At 44.7% G+C, this 18,201-nt stretch overlaps 8 protein-coding genes across 8 annotated transcripts; 4 read left to right on the top strand and 4 right to left on the bottom strand.

Moving 5' to 3' along the window:
* Positions 1 to 89: 89 nt before the first annotated feature.
* BYT42DRAFT_539814 (60S ribosomal protein L10-A) lies at positions 90 to 1,114 on the bottom strand (the record flags this gene model as incomplete). The annotated part of the gene is made up of 2 exons (XM_051565530.1): positions 1,087 to 1,114; positions 90 to 746 (listed from the first exon to the last, which is right to left on the bottom strand). The coding sequence occupies exon 2, from the start codon at positions 738 to 740 to the stop codon at positions 90 to 92; it is 651 nt and encodes a 216-aa protein (XP_051419126.1). The 5' UTR covers positions 741 to 746; positions 1,087 to 1,114.
* Positions 1,115 to 1,608: 494 nt separating this feature from the next.
* On the top strand, positions 1,609 to 2,295 carry BYT42DRAFT_648621 (Plectin/S10 domain-containing protein; the record flags this gene model as incomplete). Its single annotated transcript, XM_051572742.1, has 4 exons — positions 1,609 to 1,673; positions 1,736 to 1,918; positions 2,017 to 2,199; positions 2,279 to 2,295. Exons 1-4 carry the CDS (start codon positions 1,622 to 1,624, stop codon positions 2,293 to 2,295), a joined length of 435 nt encoding a protein of 144 aa, XP_051419125.1. The 5' UTR covers positions 1,609 to 1,621.
* A 739-nt stretch (positions 2,296 to 3,034) lies between these two features.
* BYT42DRAFT_618026 (WD40-repeat-containing domain protein) lies at positions 3,035 to 4,737 on the top strand (the record flags this gene model as incomplete). Its single annotated transcript, XM_051572239.1, has 9 exons — positions 3,035 to 3,132; positions 3,201 to 3,371; positions 3,438 to 3,524; positions 3,606 to 3,687; positions 3,751 to 3,863; positions 3,931 to 4,081; positions 4,151 to 4,236; positions 4,296 to 4,482; positions 4,552 to 4,737. The coding sequence occupies 9 exons, from the start codon at positions 3,035 to 3,037 to the stop codon at positions 4,735 to 4,737; spliced, it is 1,161 nt and encodes a 386-aa protein (XP_051419124.1).
* Positions 4,738 to 5,265: 528 nt separating this feature from the next.
* BYT42DRAFT_522422 (magnesium transporter NIPA-domain-containing protein) lies at positions 5,266 to 7,932 on the bottom strand. The gene is made up of 8 exons (XM_051565293.1): positions 7,733 to 7,932; positions 7,599 to 7,637; positions 7,207 to 7,504; positions 6,924 to 7,105; positions 6,683 to 6,836; positions 6,540 to 6,609; positions 6,286 to 6,486; positions 5,266 to 6,201 (listed from the first exon to the last, which is right to left on the bottom strand). Exons 1-8 carry the CDS (start codon positions 7,790 to 7,792, stop codon positions 5,490 to 5,492), a joined length of 1,716 nt encoding a protein of 571 aa, XP_051419123.1. The 5' UTR covers positions 7,793 to 7,932; the 3' UTR covers positions 5,266 to 5,489.
* A 731-nt stretch (positions 7,933 to 8,663) lies between these two features.
* BYT42DRAFT_549626 (uncharacterized protein) lies at positions 8,664 to 10,637 on the top strand (the record flags this gene model as incomplete). Its single annotated transcript, XM_051566085.1, has 1 exon — positions 8,664 to 10,637. One exon carries the CDS (start codon positions 8,664 to 8,666, stop codon positions 10,635 to 10,637), a length of 1,974 nt encoding a protein of 657 aa, XP_051419122.1.
* A 366-nt stretch (positions 10,638 to 11,003) lies between these two features.
* Positions 11,004 to 11,622, bottom strand: BYT42DRAFT_618023 (APG12-domain-containing protein; the record flags this gene model as incomplete). Its single annotated transcript, XM_051572238.1, has 4 exons — positions 11,004 to 11,063; positions 11,174 to 11,236; positions 11,303 to 11,439; positions 11,523 to 11,622. The coding sequence occupies 4 exons, from the start codon at positions 11,620 to 11,622 to the stop codon at positions 11,004 to 11,006; spliced, it is 360 nt and encodes a 119-aa protein (XP_051419121.1).
* An 811-nt stretch (positions 11,623 to 12,433) lies between these two features.
* Positions 12,434 to 14,900, bottom strand: BYT42DRAFT_586864 (uncharacterized protein). Its single transcript, XM_051570105.1, has 6 exons — positions 14,775 to 14,900; positions 14,556 to 14,680; positions 14,262 to 14,474; positions 13,945 to 14,176; positions 13,241 to 13,741; positions 12,434 to 13,173 (listed from the first exon to the last, which is right to left on the bottom strand). Exons 1-6 carry the CDS (start codon positions 14,860 to 14,862, stop codon positions 12,656 to 12,658), a joined length of 1,677 nt encoding a protein of 558 aa, XP_051419120.1. The 5' UTR covers positions 14,863 to 14,900; the 3' UTR covers positions 12,434 to 12,655.
* Positions 14,901 to 15,521: 621 nt separating this feature from the next.
* On the top strand, positions 15,522 to 16,992 carry BYT42DRAFT_618021 (uncharacterized protein; the record flags this gene model as incomplete). The annotated part of the gene is made up of 5 exons (XM_051572237.1): positions 15,522 to 16,113; positions 16,183 to 16,352; positions 16,417 to 16,611; positions 16,688 to 16,830; positions 16,896 to 16,992. The coding sequence occupies 5 exons, from the start codon at positions 15,522 to 15,524 to the stop codon at positions 16,990 to 16,992; spliced, it is 1,197 nt and encodes a 398-aa protein (XP_051419119.1).
* Positions 16,993 to 18,201: the final 1,209 nt, after the last annotated feature.

Genomic DNA, 18,201 nt, shown 5'->3' with positions numbered 1-18,201 from the left:
AAAAAAATGACATCGAAATTGGGCACAGGCTGAATTTATTGAAATCCCGATCATGGAACGAGAACAAAAAATAAGAAGAGAAGAGATGCTTAAACTCTGCTAGCTTCACGGAAGTAGTCGTTAAGCTTGCCCTTGTTGGGGACGAACTTGACGTAGCAACCATCGGGGCGGAGCTTGCCTTCGGAACGAGCAACGATGTAGTCTTCGCGAGAGAGAGGAGTGAAACCCCACTTCTTGGAGACAATGATCTTTTGCTGACCAGGGAACTTGTACTTGCAGCGTCTCAAGGCTTCAATGACAACGGCCTTGTTGGAATCCTTGGTACGGACGGAGAAAATGATCTGGCCAATGTTGACACGGGCAACGAGACCGTTGGGCTTGCCGAAAGCACCACGCATACCGGTTTGCAATCTATCGGCACCAGCGCACGACAACATCTTGTTGATACGGGTGACGTGGAAGGGATGGACACGGATACGCATGTGGAAAGAGTCCTTGCCGGAAGTCTTGGTGATGTACTTGTTACAACAGATACGACCAGCTTCAAGAGCTTCAGCCGACAATTGTTCGTACTCGTTGGACACCAAGTGGACGCAAAGAGGGAAGTCGTCGACGTGCGCCTTCTTGCGACCCAAATCGTAGATTCTGATCTTGGCATCGGGGACACCACGGCAGTATCTAGACTTGGGGTAAGGCTTGTTCTTACAGTAACGGTAGCAACGAGCAGGACGGCGACCCATTTTGAACTACAATATCAAATACAAGTTAAAACTCAACGTTCTATGACAAAGAAAAAAAAGCTCCATTGCTCCGTTGTTAGAAAAGCTTCCAAAATTCGTCAAGTAGAAACACAATGCTGCGAGTAAACAGTTGATGGAGTGACGAGAAAAACATTCGCTCATGGTGAAGTCTTTGGGAAATGGCCATTGAACCCACAAAAGGAGCATTTAAATAGCACGGTTAATGCCGACGATTTGGATGCTTTTCGTCCATCCATCCTAAACTTGCGTAATTCATCGAGCTAACATGCAAGAGCAACAAACATACAATGGAGCGATGGATGGGGGTGGAGTATATGATGCCTACCTTTCGTTAAAGGATGAGAGGAAGTGTCAGAGGTCCAGCAGATGGTTGGGAATGCCAACTGGATGTGACGGACCTGCCGCGGGTCAATTCGCACGTCACATTTCTGTCGGATTTATCGAACCATTCCGGCCAACCGAGTCCGGAGTGGTTCGGGATCATGGTTGAAGCGGGCAGAAACCCTCCAACAGCCAAATAAGCCTGTCTGGCAAAAACTTGATCACCCTCTTTCATCACCGCGTTGTAAGTACCAGAGAGGGCTAGCGATGGAAAAAGGTGGCGAGAAGGCACCCAAAGCGAAAGATAGATCAACCGATTATGGATGATGGGAGATCAACTTGAAACGACGGATGGATCCATAGGTGATTAGAGATGGATAATTCACTGGGATGCCATTCTTTCCACTTTTTGACCGATATCGCGTGAAGAAGAGAAGAAAAAAATGCCCTATTCATAATGATGCAGAACAACATTTGAACAGTCCAAAACTGAACGTCTATATTTTTTTTATCTTCACATTTACAGAAGGCACATCAACATGCTTGTTTCGAAGCAAAACAGAAAGGCTATCTACGAGGCTCTCTTCAAGGGTACGTCAACACACCGTGAATTTGCTTCATCGGAACATCGTCCATTAACTTACTTCAAATAGACGGTGCTTTGGTCGCTGCCAAGGATTTCAATGCTCCCAAGCACTCCGAAATCGATGTGCCCAACCTCGAAGTCATCAAGATTATGCAGTCTTTGACCTCCAAGGGCTACGTCAAGACCCAGTTCTCTTGGCAATACTACTACTATACTCTCACCAACGAGGGTATTGACTATCTCCGTGAATGTAAGTTGAGGTCTACATGTCATTCGTTGGCATACTTGGAAGGAAAAGAGAGAAGAAAAGAGTACGATGCTAATGGATGACCCATGGACGATAATTAGATCTTCACTTGCCCACCGAGATTGTTCCTGCTACCTTGAAGAAGGCTGCCCGCCCCGCTGCTCCTCGTCGTGCCTTCGGTGAAGGTCGTGAGGGTGGTCGTGGTCCTCGCGGTGACCGCGATGACTACAGACGCAAGGAGGGTGCCTCGGGCGACTTCAAGCCTGAGTTCCGTGGCGGTTTCGGTAAGTTTTATCATGGTCATTGGCCGAAGAAAAAATTAGGGTATTAATGTCGATTTTTTTTTTTTGTTTTTCATTATAGGTCGCAACCGTCAGTAGATTATTGAACTTGCTTTTGGAAATAAAGTAAAAAATATCGTACCCTATATGCTATAGAAGTTTGTGCTTTTTATGTTTTATGATGATGACATGGTCTTTAAACCAAGCAAAAAACTATTTTGTGTGGAGGCTACTATGACGTTGTCATTGATGGACGAGCACACTGCCCGAGCCATGAGAGTAGTTTATGCAATTAAGGATAGGGCGTGAAATGTAGGCCAAGGACGAGACTGGAGGCCAAGGAGCGACATAGAGAATTACGGTAGAAAATGTCTTTTTACTGTATGCCGTATTCTCAGAAACGGATTACTGGCAGACGTGCATTGGAAATAAGCACTTATTTACCATATGCTCTGTATTGTACCGCACTATGCACTGCGGTGCCTAGTTATCATGGAACTGATAATGATAAGCTGAAGCATGCGGATCGAACTCGCTGCTGTCTTTCGTGGTTAAAGGAGTATATGACATAATGACAGAACCTTTTATAGCTGCATCGTACGGGAAAGCTCTGCTCGTCTAGGGTATTTAATCCAACTTTGACAGCGTCTCCCACAATTCCAAACCTTGACATCGATTCAGTTGATTGGATGCATTCAAAGAAGCTTTGCAATTGGCGGTTGTGACTGGTCTTCAATAAGTTTGATTCGACTTTTTTTTTTTCTCTTGCCATTTTCGCCCTTCGAATAAGTTGCTTGCTCGAATCCAACAGCAGCACGCGTTTTGTCAATTACCGTCCATGAGCCTTCGAATTCCATTCACAAAAATCGTTCACAGTCCCGTCAAGCCCGAGTTGGTGCTGGCGAACGGCACGGATTTCCTTGTTATTAACAGCAGGTTGGTGGGACAGAACAACAATATCACCTGAATCTCCATAATCGACCTCGACGCTTATTCCTTGATAGTACCGGTGAAGCTGTCAAATCATACCCAAAGGACACTGATCGCAAGCAAACATACTCGGAATTGCACCGTAGTGTGGCCTTCTCCAACGATGGATCGCTGCTCGCAACCAGTGGTGAAGATAAGATCATCCGCGTCTTTGATACCAAGGACTGGTCGTCAAAGTTGACGAGGTATGCTGAACTCCACAAATACGCCAGCATCTATATTTGTGTTGCAAATACTGATTGCCTTTGTAGAAACGCTCACAAGCGTGCCAATGCAATTCGCTTTGATAAAGCCGCAAGTCAAATTTTGGTGGCTGACAAGTTCGGTGATGTCTACAGGTAGGTTAGCAGAGAGCAGTTTGTGAAATCATGGAGTCTGTGTTTCCCGGATCATTTTATTAAGTCCATTTAACATCATAGCCATCCCGTGGCGCCGAGTACCTCTGAAGAGGAGAAGCAAATGAAGCCGTTAGTCGGCCATGTATCGATGGTGACGGATATGGTAATTTGCGAGTAGAACGATGTGCTCAAATGGACAGCTTCATTCAAATTGTTGAATCTATAGATTCTCTGCAATAACGAAAAGTATATTGTGACTAGCGATCGTGATGAACACATCCGTGTCAGCCGATTCCCGAACGGTTACACAATTGAATCTTTCTGCCTTGGACACACAGAGTAAGTGGCGCACGTTCATACCATTGTTGCAGCAATGACTCATTTTTGTTCTTGTTACTGCGATTAGTGTAGTGACAGCGGTTCGCCAATTGCCATGGTCAGAAGAGATGCTGATATCCGCAGGTGGTGACTCGACAATCCGTTTGTGGGAATTCTTGAAAGGCACTGAAGTTCAATGTCTTGATATCAAGGAGATTATTCAAAAGTACACGCCTGCCGTAAGTGATCTGCATGTTACGCTTTTGGTATTCGCTTGTAGTAACCATGTCATGCTATTTCTTACTTAGGCTGCGGATGCCAACTCTGTGGAACCCATGGTCAGCGCAGTTGAATTAAATCCTGCATCCAAGGTTGTTGCTATTGCATTTGCAAAGTAAGTTGCTTAGAGAATTACGAATTCGGGTTGGCTAAATTCTTGTATGTGATCCACAGGACCCCTGCTGTACTGCTGTTGAAGTGGAATGATGACGAGAAAAAATTGGCGGTGGATACTGTGCTTGAGACTGAGAATCCCGTACTCGACATTTGCTTTGATAATGAAAGCAAAATGTGGGCTACTTTGGCTGCTGCACAAGAAAAGGACGATCTTCTTGCTGTATTTAGCCCGTCCGAGGGATCTGTAAGTACAATGTGGAATTAGGCCCTGAAAAAGAGTTCTTATCATGGAACTAACCATCGCATCTGTCAGTTTAAGCGCCTTGGTGCCGATGACGCTGTCGTGAAACAGTCGAATGCCATTGAGACCGGTTTGGTGGAGACCATGCCCGACTTGTACACCATCTTTGGTCTTCGAAAATTCCTTGATCTCGATCAACCTGACGATAATGATAGACCGGCGTCCAAGAACAAGAAGCGAAAAGTCCCCATCTGTTAAATTGCTTGCATGGTAGAAAATAAGTTGCATACGAAATGAAACAAGGGACTTTTTTACTGTCACGGTGCTTTCATGTATAAACTGTTACAACGGTAAACTTGCAATAATAGATAGATGTCTCGCATATCAAGCATAGAAGCGGCCACTCGATAAAAGCAAAACCCCGAATCATAAAATATACTGCCTAAACCGAATCAATTTGGTGGATTGTATTAAGGGATCGTCTTTGGTCCCTTGCAACATTCTGTTGTCTGTCGCCATTGCAACATGGCGCACTGAGACTGACACCCTCATCTCCTGGAGTAATATGCGAGCATTTATTGTGATAGCATTATTGGTCGATTGTCTCAGATGAAAGTGGCAAGACAAGGCACGGTTAACTCACTATCAAGAGAGGTGAAAGAAAATACGCCAATTTGCAAAGCACGTCAGCTATGCCTTACATGCAATCTCATATACCGTGTGTAAATCTTGAGCGTGAGACATGCACCTACCTAGACTGTATTATGCAGAGTAGAGTATACACGATTTGATGTCGGATGCTGTCTTTTTTATTATAGGCCAAGCAAAATCAGTCAAGTGAGCAGTAAGAAAGCAGGATGAAATTAGATTGCAGTGGGATAAAATAAAAAGAGATAAAAAGAGAATGACGGTGGTGGTTTTAGATGTGGGAATAAAAAGAAATGGGTCCTTTGCAGGAGGATCTATAGAAAGTTGGGGGGTGGGGAAGATTCTTGGGTGGTTATTGGTATTTATTTAGGACTCTCGGGGGAATGGTGAGAGCCATTGCTGAGTCGCATAAGGGTCAGCTCGCGTTGATGGGCAATGTCCACGGCGGTGGCAGTGGGTATCTCGATTTCTACCGCATCGGCATCAGTAGTACGTGGACGTGAATCAGGCGCGGTATCGGTGGAAAGACGGGCCAGGCCGTTGAGTAAACTGCCCATGGTCGTATCACTGCGACGGTTGCCAAAGAAGAAAGACTTGCGAACGGGCGAAGATGATAGCTGGACAGGAGATTTCGATGGCATTTCGGTGCTGATACGATCCATCAGTTGCGAAGTCAGCGAGATACCGCGGAATACCGAACTGCGTCGATGAGGATGATAACTACCACCGTCAGTAGCAAAGCCGTGCCAATGATCGGGGGAGCTGGACAGCTGGTTTAAAAAATTGGACCGCGCTCGATCACCTAAAGAAGACGCGTTTGGAGAAGATCGGAGAAACGGTTCTATATCACCATGACCAAAGGAAGATCGTGGTGGATTGTTTGTATCCAGTGGCATTAAACGCTGCAATGTCTGTGCATTATTGCCTATTTCCAGATCGGCATGCTCAGCTTCGTCATTGGTAAAACTAGTCACAGGGCGATCGGTGGGTTCCATGGCGAGCTCAAGGCGATTATTCCGTTTCGATGTAATCAAGTAAACACCGAGAAACTCGACAGCACAACCTGTCATGAATCTGTCATCCCCGCAAACATTATCACACGATGAGCACACACCTCGTCATTATCTGAGGGAAACAAGCTTCGAAAAAGTGACTTACCGCGACATTTGTTCCATACTCATATTATCGAAATCGTGATAGAGCGCAGCACTACCGACAATCGCGGAAATGGTGAAAAGGACAAACTGGGTAGGAATCACTTCGGTAGAGTCAAATCGTTGCAGTGCCTTGTTGAGGTACTTGATTTGCAAAATGGCGGTAGCGACGAGAACGATGATTAAGACGTAGGATACAGGATATCTGCCAGAGGGTGTGAGGGTCTTGCGCCTCTCATTATCAGCAATTATACGTACGCAAACATCTTGAATAAAGTCATGCTAAGCAACGAGGCCAAACTCTTGGTACAAATGACGGTGTATCCGCCTAAAAGAAAACAAGCAACATGATTCATATACCTCCTCTCTCGGATCCAAAAAAAAAACATCAGTCTTCATACCATAAATGGCTACCAGTCCCAGATCGATCATGATGCTGGATTTGCCGTACAATGGAGAAGCAATTGTTAACGTTACAATGGCCACGCCTGAAATAATAAAGTATATGATGGATCGTGTCTCTGTCAATGTTTCCATAATAAGCTCGGGAGAAAGCTGAAGAAAAAACAGAGAGAATTAAACGATTGTTCGGAAAGAGGGACGCGCCTCAGCAGGATACAAAGCATGATCAATGCCACTTACGGTAACTTGATCCTCATTGGAACTCAATACAACCATTCCCGCCCCGAGAACCGCAAGGCACACACCGAGAAGATCGCGTTTACGAAATACTTCTTTCAAAATGAGGGGCGCTAATATCACATTGGAGACCAAAGTGGTGGTTCCCAAAGGTGCAATAGTAGAGGCCGGTGCAAAACCATAGGCTAAAATCGGAGACCAAGTTCCCAACAATAACGGGAAAAAAAAGTGGTTTGGTTAGCTCTTTTGAAATTCGTGTCACCATGAAATGCATCGAGTTGCTTACCGACAAAATTGCCTACTTCGCCGAGGACCATGAGAGAGATACCAAGCCACCACAGCTTGGACTTGAGGTAATCGGATTCATTGTGCTGGGCTTGTTCCTGAGCCATGGCCATGATGAATTTACGATGCTCCATTTCTTCTTCTTGTGTTCGGTAATCCTCGGATGTTCTTGGTGACGAATAACCATCGTCCGGGAAAAAGTGGTTTCCGAAAACGTGGTGAGAAGTGGATATCCAGGGCGGTGAATCCTCGGTATTGGCAAAGTAATTGACCAGTTGTTGTTTTTGAATTTGATTATGCTGTGTGCAAAAAAAACGAAAAAGTAACTTGTGAGCAATCAACTAATGATGTTTGCATCGATCGTTTTCTTTTAAGCGGGTTATTTTCTCTTACAGCCAGTTTCTGTACGTTGAGTGCTACGGATATTAGGATCTAGAAAGCATGCCGCCGGCAAGGGGAGGGAGGGAGAAGAAGGAAGATGGTGAGATTAAGGTTATCAACTCTACAGTCATCAAAAAAAAGCCTACATTGCCGCATACTGAAACCAGTACGCCAATAAAGGTATTGAATGCCACATCGACATCCATAGCTATGGTGATGTGGGTTTCCTATGAATATAATTTTATCGCGAGACAACCAACAATGGCTTGAATAATTTTTTTTTTCCACACAGAAATTGAAAATAAGAATTCAAAAAAGAAACCCTTATTTTTTTCACCGAGAGGGTAAAAAAAAAAAAAAGACGGCCATGAAGCGCTCAATAACAGTAGAGGACCCATCCGGTGACGCCATATGGTTTTTCCGAAGGATTACCATACTTGTCATTGAATAACGATGGGGATCTCCTAGGTATGAAGACGGGTCTGGCTTTTAATACGGCAAACCGTGAATGTCACCATGGCACCTTAATTTGGAATGGCCGTCATCCTGTTCCTGAGCACAGCCATGTTCAACATTGCCATTTTTGGCCATCTCCATAAAAGCGCACGAGCTTATAATTAATGCACTGTTCCATCGATTGGCTGCTGTTCTTGATAGCAGTTCAGATGCAGCGAGTTCATACTCCCTCAAACAGGTTGCCTAAGGAAACCCTCATTCCTAATTCAAAAGCAACAAAGGAAAATGATACAGAATGAAAAAAAAAAAAAAAAAAAAAAAAATCGCGTTTCTTTTTTCTGTGCTGCTTTTTTTCCTCTTGTCCATTGAAGATCTCCCTTCCTTTTCGCCCTTCTTTTTCTTTACCTTTCAAACTGTGTTAGTCAGAGCTTTCTCTCCTTTTCTTTTTTTTTTTCCCTTTGCCCTCGCACTTGCCACTCGGGTGTTTATTTTTACTTTTTTTCATATTTTTGATAATTCCCAGCTTCATTTTGTCTATTTATTTATTTTTTGTTCTCTTCTCTCACTGTACTTTTTAACCGCACTTTTAGCGCCTTTGTGATTTGATCGAGCTCGTTCATTATGAGTGTTCAAGCCGCGGTGGCTTTTCTCAACAGTAACAATGTGGACAACAAGGCAGGCACCCCAGCGAGTTTGCCTAAACCACAATTAACGAATTCGAAAACGACTCTATCGGCTGCTCAGGAATTGAAAAAGATCAAAACAGCAGGAGGAGGGGTTGCGACTATGTTGAATAAATTTAACCAGCAACCAGCCCAAGCACCTATCCAATCTACGAATAAACGAGCTCTTCCTACTACTATCCCTACTACCACCACTACCACCGCTGCCAAAACAAAACCGTCTACTACAAATACCACTGCCACTACCACTGCCACTACCACTACTGCTAGCGCTAGCGCTAGCGTTAGCGCCAACTCTTCTTCTGCGTCCTCCTCGACATGTTCTTCCACACCGACGACTTGCGCTTCCTCCACGTCCTCCTCCCCAGACGGCCGTCGACGCTTGTCCGCTTCAACACCGAAGGAACGTTCGAACGAGTCTCCTATCGCCAAACCCAACGCGGCACCCTTCACTAAACCATCATCTCCTGAACGGACGCCGAAAAAAGTGAATCCCCAGAAAAAATCCGACCTCGATCTCATGGCCGAAGAACTTGTGTCCATCTACCAAAAATCGTTGGATCAAGCAGCAAATGCCGAAAATCGCATCAAAAAATTGGAAGCTGACGTTGAAAGATTATCTTCCGATGCCACTAAAGCGAGAGATTATGAAATTCGCGTGGAATATTTGGCCCAAAAATTGGAACAGGTATCCGAGCAACGAGATGATATGGAACAGAAACTGCAGTCGTATAGACAACGCATGGTTACCCCTGAATCTGTCAATTCGGCCAACTATCCTGTTTCCAGCCATTACCAAGCCTCGGTCGAGAATCGGTTTGACGCTGGCCCGCCGCCGGGATTGCTGCCTACTTCTGCTTCGGCCGCTGACAATGATGAATACCTAAGCGGAATTCTCGATGCGTACGATCACGATTCCGACTTGGACGAAGACCAAGCCAACTTGTCCCCGGCAGAAGATGCAGGCAACATCACACAAAGAGAACAGCAGTATCGCCAACAGATCGAATTTCTGACCCAGCAATTACGAGCTTGCGATCAAAGCGTGAAATTAACGGTGGAAAAGTACGTGGGCGAACTGGAAGTACAACGGTTACACACAAAGCGACTGATGGACGTGGTGCGCAAGCAGGACGAACTAATTGCCAAGTTGGAATCACAAATGGGTGCCGGTGGGAGTCAACTGACGATTTCCACGGCACCCGACCAAGGGTTTCGAGGCAACCACGACCTGTCAAAGGAGTCGTTTCAGGAACACGACAGCTTGTTAAAAGACGAGGTTGAGCTGCAACGCATCGAACTGGAAAATAAGCGAGAACTGCTCACGCAACTGTTGAACGAACGCGAAGATTTATTACGCAAAGTGGCTCAACACGAAGACGCCTCGTCCCTTTCCATTTCACGACAAGCACGTTCAGCTTCGATCCGTTCATCCATCGATGTACTGGCGGAATTCGCCAAGGGCCCCGTTGCAACCACCGACAAAACCGGTTCACCTGCATCGCCGCCTTACCATGCTCGACCTCGAAGTGGTCGAGGCACGCCTCCTCCCACCGCTCCTCCTCGAGATCCTTTACCACCCGTGCCAGCCAACGGCGCCTATTCCACCAAATCCTCGGTTCGCGGTTCCTATTCCAGCTCGCACACCTCGGTCGCGTCGTCAACCACATCGTGGTCATCCCATGATTATGAAAGCCACGTCCCATCACCGTTGAACGAAAAGTACACCGTGGCAACTGACTCGCGCCTTACTTCGCCAAGACATACCATGCTCAATGATCCTTCTTTGGTGGTTCCTTCCACGAGAACCAGCAGCACCATCCACACTATGGCGCCAACCACTTCAACGCCAGCGAAAAAGCATAGCTCTTTCTGGAAAAGCTGGAAAAAGAAAAGTTTAACCTCGTCCTGATCAAACATGCCAAAATATTTCCTACCTTCAATATTCCTTAATGTATCACCTGCTTTTCTAGCGCTTGTATTCTTTCCATCCTTTCTTTTAGTAATTCTACTACTTTTTTCTTTTATCCAAGTGTACAGTAATTGCTGTTTTTTTTCTCATTTTCTCTGTGTTTTTTTTTCTTTCTCTTGTTTTTTCGTCATATGTTTCTCCTTGTTCCCCCTTTTTCCCCATCGCCAATCCAAATGTACAACAAAGATTTTTTTACGGTATGTTATTGATGATGTTATCAAGGAAACTATATTACAAGAAGAAAGGGCAAGGTTCGGGATAACGGCCAAAGAAAGAAACAGGAATGGATTCGCGGGCAAGGCAACGTCAACCCCAGGCTGCAGTAACGGAGTAATTCACGATGAGATGACCATCGGTATTGAAACACTGTGGAGAAAAAAGACAACAAACAGGAAGGTTTAAACGGTTAAGGGGGTTGCATCAGGCGTTAACGTTTGATTCTCCTATTGTTTGCATTACGAGCTCGTTACAGTTACCTTGTAGAGACTGGCAACAGTTTCGTCAGGAGTGGGTGCAAACGCGCTGTTAATGTAGAGAAACTGCGGATAGTGGGATTGAAAGGGATTGAGTGGACGTCTCGCGGAACGGTGATGGGTGTTACTTACCAAAGGATCGGTCCCTTGATATTTGAGCTCCTTTCGTAGGAACTGAATGACAGTTTGGAATTTGTTGGATGCCGTGATTTTGTAAAAACTTTGTTTTAGAATAGGAGCATTGCCAATAGCTCGGAATCGCACTACCACTGTGAAATAAATGGAATCGGTCGTTAGCTTTTTTTTTTTGAACAAAGAGTTCGTAGCATCCCACTAGTTGGTTGACTTATACCTTTGGAGGTGTCTTTTTCTTGATGCTTTGCTAGCACTTCTTCATAGGTCAACTCGGTCGGCGTGTTATCGTTTTGCGAGCTTGAAGAATCAGCCTCCATTATTCTGCAAACTGGGAGCTGCTTAGCCAACCAACTCTTATAGCACCCTTTCGGTCTCGTGATCGCACACACATGATCAGCGCTTTTGCTGTCTCAAGTTTCAAACCCAGAATGATATGTTGAGAGCCACTTTTTTTTTTTTCATATGCACTGTTTGACGATGATCATTCCCCACAAGGTCGCAATATGAAATGCTCGAAACCCTCTTTACTGTTCAATCCTTTTTTGATCTTCTGAATTGGATAATTTTTCTATTCAAATTACTTTAATCTATTTTGTAAATGCACTTCATCAATCAAACGCATTTTAGTGTACTGATCTGCAGAAACGACTTTTTACGTACTGCATAAAGGAATAACCGGAGAATTGGTAGACTACATTAACGTGATGCAGCCTGTCAGAACTCTTTCATTTCAAAATAAGCAGAGCAATCAATGCCATATTTCTGATGCATTCTCCCATTTAAGAAAAATGACGGGTAAATGCAGTTACCTGCGACGTAATAACATCTGTCAAACGCTATCGAGAGAACCGCAATTCTGGATGCAGATGTATCAGTCATTGGATGGTAGCATACTAATAAGCTGTCGAAATTTACCATTGCATTGAACACTCCTAGCTGTAATACGATTGGACAAAAGGCGTCGGTTCGATAACGGAGGCAGCTGAAAGGAGGTTGTCAAAATAGTAACTTCTTATTGGTCCAGTTGAAAAAGTTGCCACTTGCCGATTCATGCATCATATAATTATTAATACATGCTGTACAGCAGCTTATTGACGGTATGTAGCGCAATTTGATAAGAAGATGAATGGCATTTTATTTAACTTTATTCTTCCACGAAAACATGGGGAATATTTTGCCAAGGAAATGGTGATACAAGGAGTGCGAGGATGGATAATATAACGTATTGTACAATAAAGAAAACGAAGGACTACAATTACAAATTCGAGAGCGGGTGTGATAGAAGAAAAATGAAGGTGATAAAGGAGAATCAAGGTTCTTTCAAGCTGGTATATGATACCGTTCAATGAATCATCGATGTCGGCTCCAAGAGCGTGGCAATGAACTCATGAAACTCCGGGTGGTGGATGTGTTTTGATGAGTAACTGGAGAGACCGCAATCGTCGATTGAGGATGACCCTCTTCGGAGGAGGGACCAGGAGATGGAGTCACGTCACCAAGCATACGAGCCGGTAACTCAATCACAGTATTATCTTCATGAGCAGCAGCGGCGGCGGCCGCTTCGTTTAATTGCCGTCGCATATTTCGAGGTAAACTTCGAGCCATCCATGAACGGCTGAATGCTTCGGCTTGATCCGCAGGAATACTCGGCCCAAACGAAGACGTCGTACTTAATGGCGTGTGAGATCGTCCCATGGTACGAAACAAGGATATATCGAAAAATGAACGCGGCACGTATGCAGCTTCCGGTGGCGACATGGGATAAGCGGCGGTCGCAGTCTCGGATGACGTTTGTTCCTTGGGAGCGTCAACGGAGCAATCGTATTTACACAGTGGACAGGAAGCCGACTTGAGGGTCAACCAAGGATCTATCCCACGCCAACAGGCGGTTACATACTGCCCATTTTGTTCATTTGCTTTCCCAATATAACTTACCAATGCATTCAACATGATACTCGTGTCCACATGGGAGTTTGCGTACTTTATCTCCGCAAGCAAATTCATCCAAGCAGAAAACGCAAGTGACCTCGTTACACGAAGCGTCGGTGATCAAGTCCCTGACAGCGGCCTCTGGATTTTCACTGCGTGTGCTGTCTTCATGACGGGTGGACGCTTCAGCAGGATTCGCATCCACCATTGTATTGTTATCTATGGCGGGAGCGATCTTCACCGCCGTGGGGTGGGAAGCCGGTGTAGAATGAGAGTCCAAGGATCGTCGTTCACTTCCCGCCGCAGCACCCACCGCTGCGGCATCCACGGCGGCGTCAATAGAGGGTTCGCCAATGGTGCGAATAGGAAAAATGGAAAGAGCGGAAGGATCAATGACTTTCTTTTCGGCTTGGGCAGGGTAGGGCGTCATGGGCGTGGCTAAAAGCCCGGCTTCGAAAAGCGCCCGTTGTCGGCGACGGACTCGCCAAAGGTGCCAATGCATTCCCACTTTGAAAAACATGGTGAGATGAATATGAACAATACAACAAGTAAACAAAAAGGAGGGATAAAAAAAAAGTGTATAGAAAAAAAGGTTATCCATCAGCCGTGGTGACAGATAAAGTGATAAATTAAAAACCGTGGCCAAAAAAAGCAAGATCCCCGCGTAACGGGCATTCCGCTTTTGGCTGCCTCGAAAACAAACATCTTACCTGAAATGAGGAAGCTTACACCCAGTAAGCCCACCACAATAATCAGTACAAACTCCCAAGTATTAGAAAGAGCGCCTATTTCAGGGTAAAGCGTGACCTGCACGACGGTTTGTTCCGATACATTATTTGAAGACACTTTGGGTGGCTCCACTTGTAATTTTCTCAGTAACTCTTCGCCTGTATCACGACCAACGTAATAAGCGGTAATATTCATATTTGATTTGGGGATGGCCTATTGATACAAAATGTGGCTATTACATCCCACTGATCACCAAATTTTTCAATCCGATGCGCTATGCATCATTTAGGCAACTTACCATCCGTCGAGAACTGGAATCCTCTTTAAATGTGACATTATTATAAATTATCACTCCAACTGCTCCGTCTTGATATGAATACAGCACTTTTTCCTCGAACGAGCATTGACCACGCTTTACAAGAGCGATCTTGGGTTGTAGTTTGAGTAATTCTGGTGGAGCCACTCGCGGGGCATCGAGTTGGCAAGAGTAACCTCGATCGTACAAAATGCCCTACATGAAGTAGATTCCCCAAGTCGGTCGATTTATAACCAGCATAAAACAAGCTGCGCAATTAACGAGTCAAAGGCTTACAGAAACACCGTGCGAGTCTGGTTGCGTCAAGTTTTCGGAAGGAATAATGTCTTTTTCGTATTTGTGTGCTGGAACCGAGTCATTGACTTTGATTGCGGGAGTATCAGAACTAAGGATAACAGAATCTAGTAAAGACAAATATGAGAACCAAATAACCTTATTACAGCCAAATCAAGGCAACGGCATTGGGTCGCCCTTAAGGTAAAAAAAGAAGGCTACCTGCTGAAATATACGGACTACTGCTGGAAAATAGACTAGCACTCACAGCAGTAATACAAAGCAGATACAATAATATGGGATAGTACATGCTGTATCAGACACACACTCACAGACACCCAAGAAAAAAAAAAAAAGAGGGCACGGCTGCAAAACCGGATCTCCCGTGCTTGAATTGTCGGAGTGTCAAAAATCCAGAAATCGCGGCAATGGTTTTGTTGGTTCTTTTTCACGACAGGCACCATCACGCTGTGAATTTCTTTGTTGAACAAATGATATCACTTCTTTTCCGGTCTTAGTTTGTAAGCTAATGGCGCTATTGTCCTGATGATGCTTTGCTGGTTTATTTTTATTACTTGAACAGCTAAACTGTCTCAGGTCATGCATAGCCGTCATTATCACTTTTTTTTTTCTCTTTTTTGACAATCATGCTTTTTTCCTGGTAATTTCGGTCTATTACAAATAAACTAGTCCAAAATAGAAAAATGGGTCTTGTTTAGCACTCTTTGTATTCTGACATGTTTCTATATTGTTTTTTCCATTCAAAAAATCGACCCAACCTTCATTTCTCACTTGTCTGATCAAAATGTCGCCAGTGGGACAATCTTGTGTCCAGGGCCGACAATGGTTCAATCTCCGCCCGTCCATATTTCAAGATTTTTTTGTTGGTGAACCAATTTGCACATTTCATTATAAAACTCCATGTCAGACAGTAATAATTTCCCTTTTGTTAATTCGAATAATGGCAGCATGGACGCGAGACGATTAGCTGCTGCGTTACCGGCTCTGACAGGTGGATCCATGCATTCACCCATGGGTGGGGCACCAATGATGAACCCGCCATTACCGTTCATGCCTCAAGTACCTAGAAACGTGCCAGCATTCACCGCTTCCAATCCGCAAGGTGTATACTCCACGTATGCGTCTCGTCTCAAAACCTCCGACGACAATGCACTATTACTGCCCATGAGCTACTTGACTGTCAAACGGCCACGTTTCCACAGCGAATCATCCGATGAATTTGACGATGGCGATGATTCAGACGACGAAGGCACGCCTTCATCTGGTATGCGAACACGGTCGGCGGCGGCGGCGGCGGCGGCATCAGCTGCAAGCACAGGATATGCCCCGCACGGCGCTGGGATGACCCATGTTCCTTCGTCAGCGACCGGAGCAGGGCGCTCCGATCTACGTAAAGTAGCGCGTAAAAGGAATCACGTTTACCCCAGCGAAGAAGAAATGGACAGAGTGGCCAGCGCAGAGGAAGTCTTGGTACCAATTAGACTCGATGTCGATTTAGACGATGTGAAACTGAGAGATGTGTTTTTGTGGAATATGAATGGTAAGAAAGAAACAAAAAAGGATGAAAGCCAACGTAGAAATGAAAAGTCTCATGCAGATCTGCCACTAGAACAATTTTTGACGCCCGAGAAATTTGCAGAAATGCTTTGCGAAGATTTGGACCTTCCACCGTATAAATTTGTACAGCCCATCGCCGATTCCATACGTTCTCAAGTACTAGATTTTGAAGCCATTCATGAAATAGAATTACCCAACGACAGCATACGCGTGGTGATTAATGTAAGTTTTTGGCATTGGCCTCACAGCAAGGAAATCACTGAAAATATTCATCTTTCATTTGCAGCTTGATTTGCAAATTGGCAAGGTTAACCTTCGTGATCGTTTTGAATGGGATCTCAGCAATACAACGTCCAATGCACCAGAAGTATTCAGTCGACAACTGGCATCGGAAGTAGGTCTGGGTGGTGAATACGTAGCCATTATTGCCCACGCGATCAGGGAACAACTGTATCAGCATAAACGGCAATTGGTGGATGAGGTAAACGCATTTTTTGATTGGCTATTTGCGCGTGTTTTTTTTTTTTTTGTACTTATGCTTTCTTCTTTGTTTCTAGTATGGATTCGAAGGCGAAGTAGCGAAACCGCTGGCTTCCGCTTTTCGATCGGTGGAAGAAGCTGGCAGCTGGACCCCGCAAATGGAAATGCTGTCGAATGAGGAATTGGAAAAATTACTTGTCGCTCAGGAACGAAATATTCGGTAAGTGATGAAGGGAAACTCTGGTTCTAATACAGCTAATGACTTATAAAACACCATATGTATAGTCGACTGAGAAGAGAGACACGGTTCAAACGATCACGGCGGTACGCTTCCATGACCCCTTCTCGTCGCATGGGTAGCAATGCCGGTACTCCTTCATAGGGACCACGTCCAATCCGTTTCCTACCGTCTTGTTGTATATAATGTTGCATTCCAATAAAACAAATTTCAAGTCAGAAAGCGCAAAAAGAGAACTCTGGCATCATGCGCTAATTATTTTATCAGCCCAGCCTTGACATATTCTAGCGGTCGAGCAGAGAGAAAGAAGTATTGGAAGATGCTTATGACGAACACATATGAGAATAATCAAGTGTGGAAGCTGGGCGTCGTTAAATGAGATAACGTATTGTAACAGGCCACTACATTAGTTTTATGAAAATGAGTATGATGAAATGGACAAACAGCCGCATATCAAAGTCATTGTATAGTTTTGGATAAAGCATCCATTCACAAGTATGATAAACTTCTTTATGTTTATTGAGGATCGAAGAGTGTCGAAAACAATCCCGGGTAGTGGGAAAGAGTAAGGTAAGCGTCATAAGTAGGCCATGAATGGCACATAACTTGAGATTGGGACAAGGTCATGGAGCCCATCGACCTTGTCTTGTCTTGGAAAGTGGTCACGGTAGCAGTATATTGTAGTTTCTGGGCACAGATAGACCATGAAACCTAAGTTGCTTGGATAGCCTCACCATAAGCTACCTGAGATTCGAGTGTCGTTACCATTGTTGAGTTATCGACTAGAGAAGAGCAGCCTTCACGCGATTGTTACAGCAGTTTCCGATCTAGCTCGTTCTTGCCAAAAAGCGACCAAGGCGATATTTGTCAATGTCTTGTCTTTGTCTGTCAAGCCAAAGTACAGAGACAAGAGGTTCAAGATCCAAGGTGGCGGGATTTTCCATACGCTATACATAACGCATCAGAAGTGGTTGGCGCTGGCGTTTTCTGATCGTCTCCTTTTGATTGTTGGTGAAACAAGTCAGTGACATTGGGCTTTGTTACGTAAAAACAACAGTTGATCAAGAAAATATAGAAAAATAGGGGATCGGGGGATGTGCGGAAGAGTAACTTGCACTCGCTGTATAGAGTAACAGTAAAACAGGACTAGATATCACCGTTGTGATATTTACGCCAAGATAAAAGAATAAGCATAAGCGTTAACAAACTTCAAGAGAAAAACAGCTTATTTAATCGAAGATTTTTGGGCTCCATGACTTTGTAGACTTCGGATTCGGATTTTACCAACTTTGATGGCGACTTTGGGCACCGGCATTCCTCCACTTTGTAAGCCTTTATATAAGCATTTTCGCA

This window comes from Radiomyces spectabilis (assembly GCF_025331425.1).
Source record: "Radiomyces spectabilis strain NRRL 2753 chromosome Unknown BYT42scaffold_15, whole genome shotgun sequence".
NCBI classification, from domain to species: Eukaryota; Fungi; Mucoromycota; class Mucoromycetes; order Mucorales; family Radiomycetaceae; genus Radiomyces; species Radiomyces spectabilis.
The sequence above is the reverse complement of the archived record's forward strand: the minus strand, read 5'-3'. Positions and strand labels throughout refer to the sequence as shown.

What these genes read in the sequence shown, in the direction of transcription:
- BYT42DRAFT_522422 (XM_051565293.1), bottom strand. Translation starts at nt 7,792, where the DNA reads ATGGATGTCGATGTGGCATTCAATACCTTTATTGGCGTACTGGTTTCA. An exon ending in TCAACGTACAGAAACTGGCT is followed by an intron (nt 7,505 to 7,598) that starts GTAAGAGAAAAT and finishes TTTTGCACACAG; the next exon opens with CATAATCAAATTCAAAAACA. An exon ending in CGAAGTAGGCAATTTTGTCG is followed by an intron (nt 7,106 to 7,206) that starts GTAAGCAACTCG and finishes CTCCGATTTTAG; the next exon opens with CCTATGGTTTTGCACCGGCC.
- BYT42DRAFT_586864 (XM_051570105.1), bottom strand. Translation starts at nt 14,862, where the DNA reads ATGTACTATCCCATATTATTGTATCTGCTTTGTATTACTGCTGTGAGT. An exon ending in ATTCCAGTTCTCGACGGATG is followed by an intron (nt 14,177 to 14,261) that starts GTAAGTTGCCTA and finishes TTGTATCAATAG; the next exon opens with GCCATCCCCAAATCAAATAT. An exon ending in GTATCATGTTGAATGCATTG is followed by an intron (nt 13,174 to 13,240) that starts GTAAGTTATATT and finishes GGCGTGGGATAG; the next exon opens with ATCCTTGGTTGACCCTCAAG.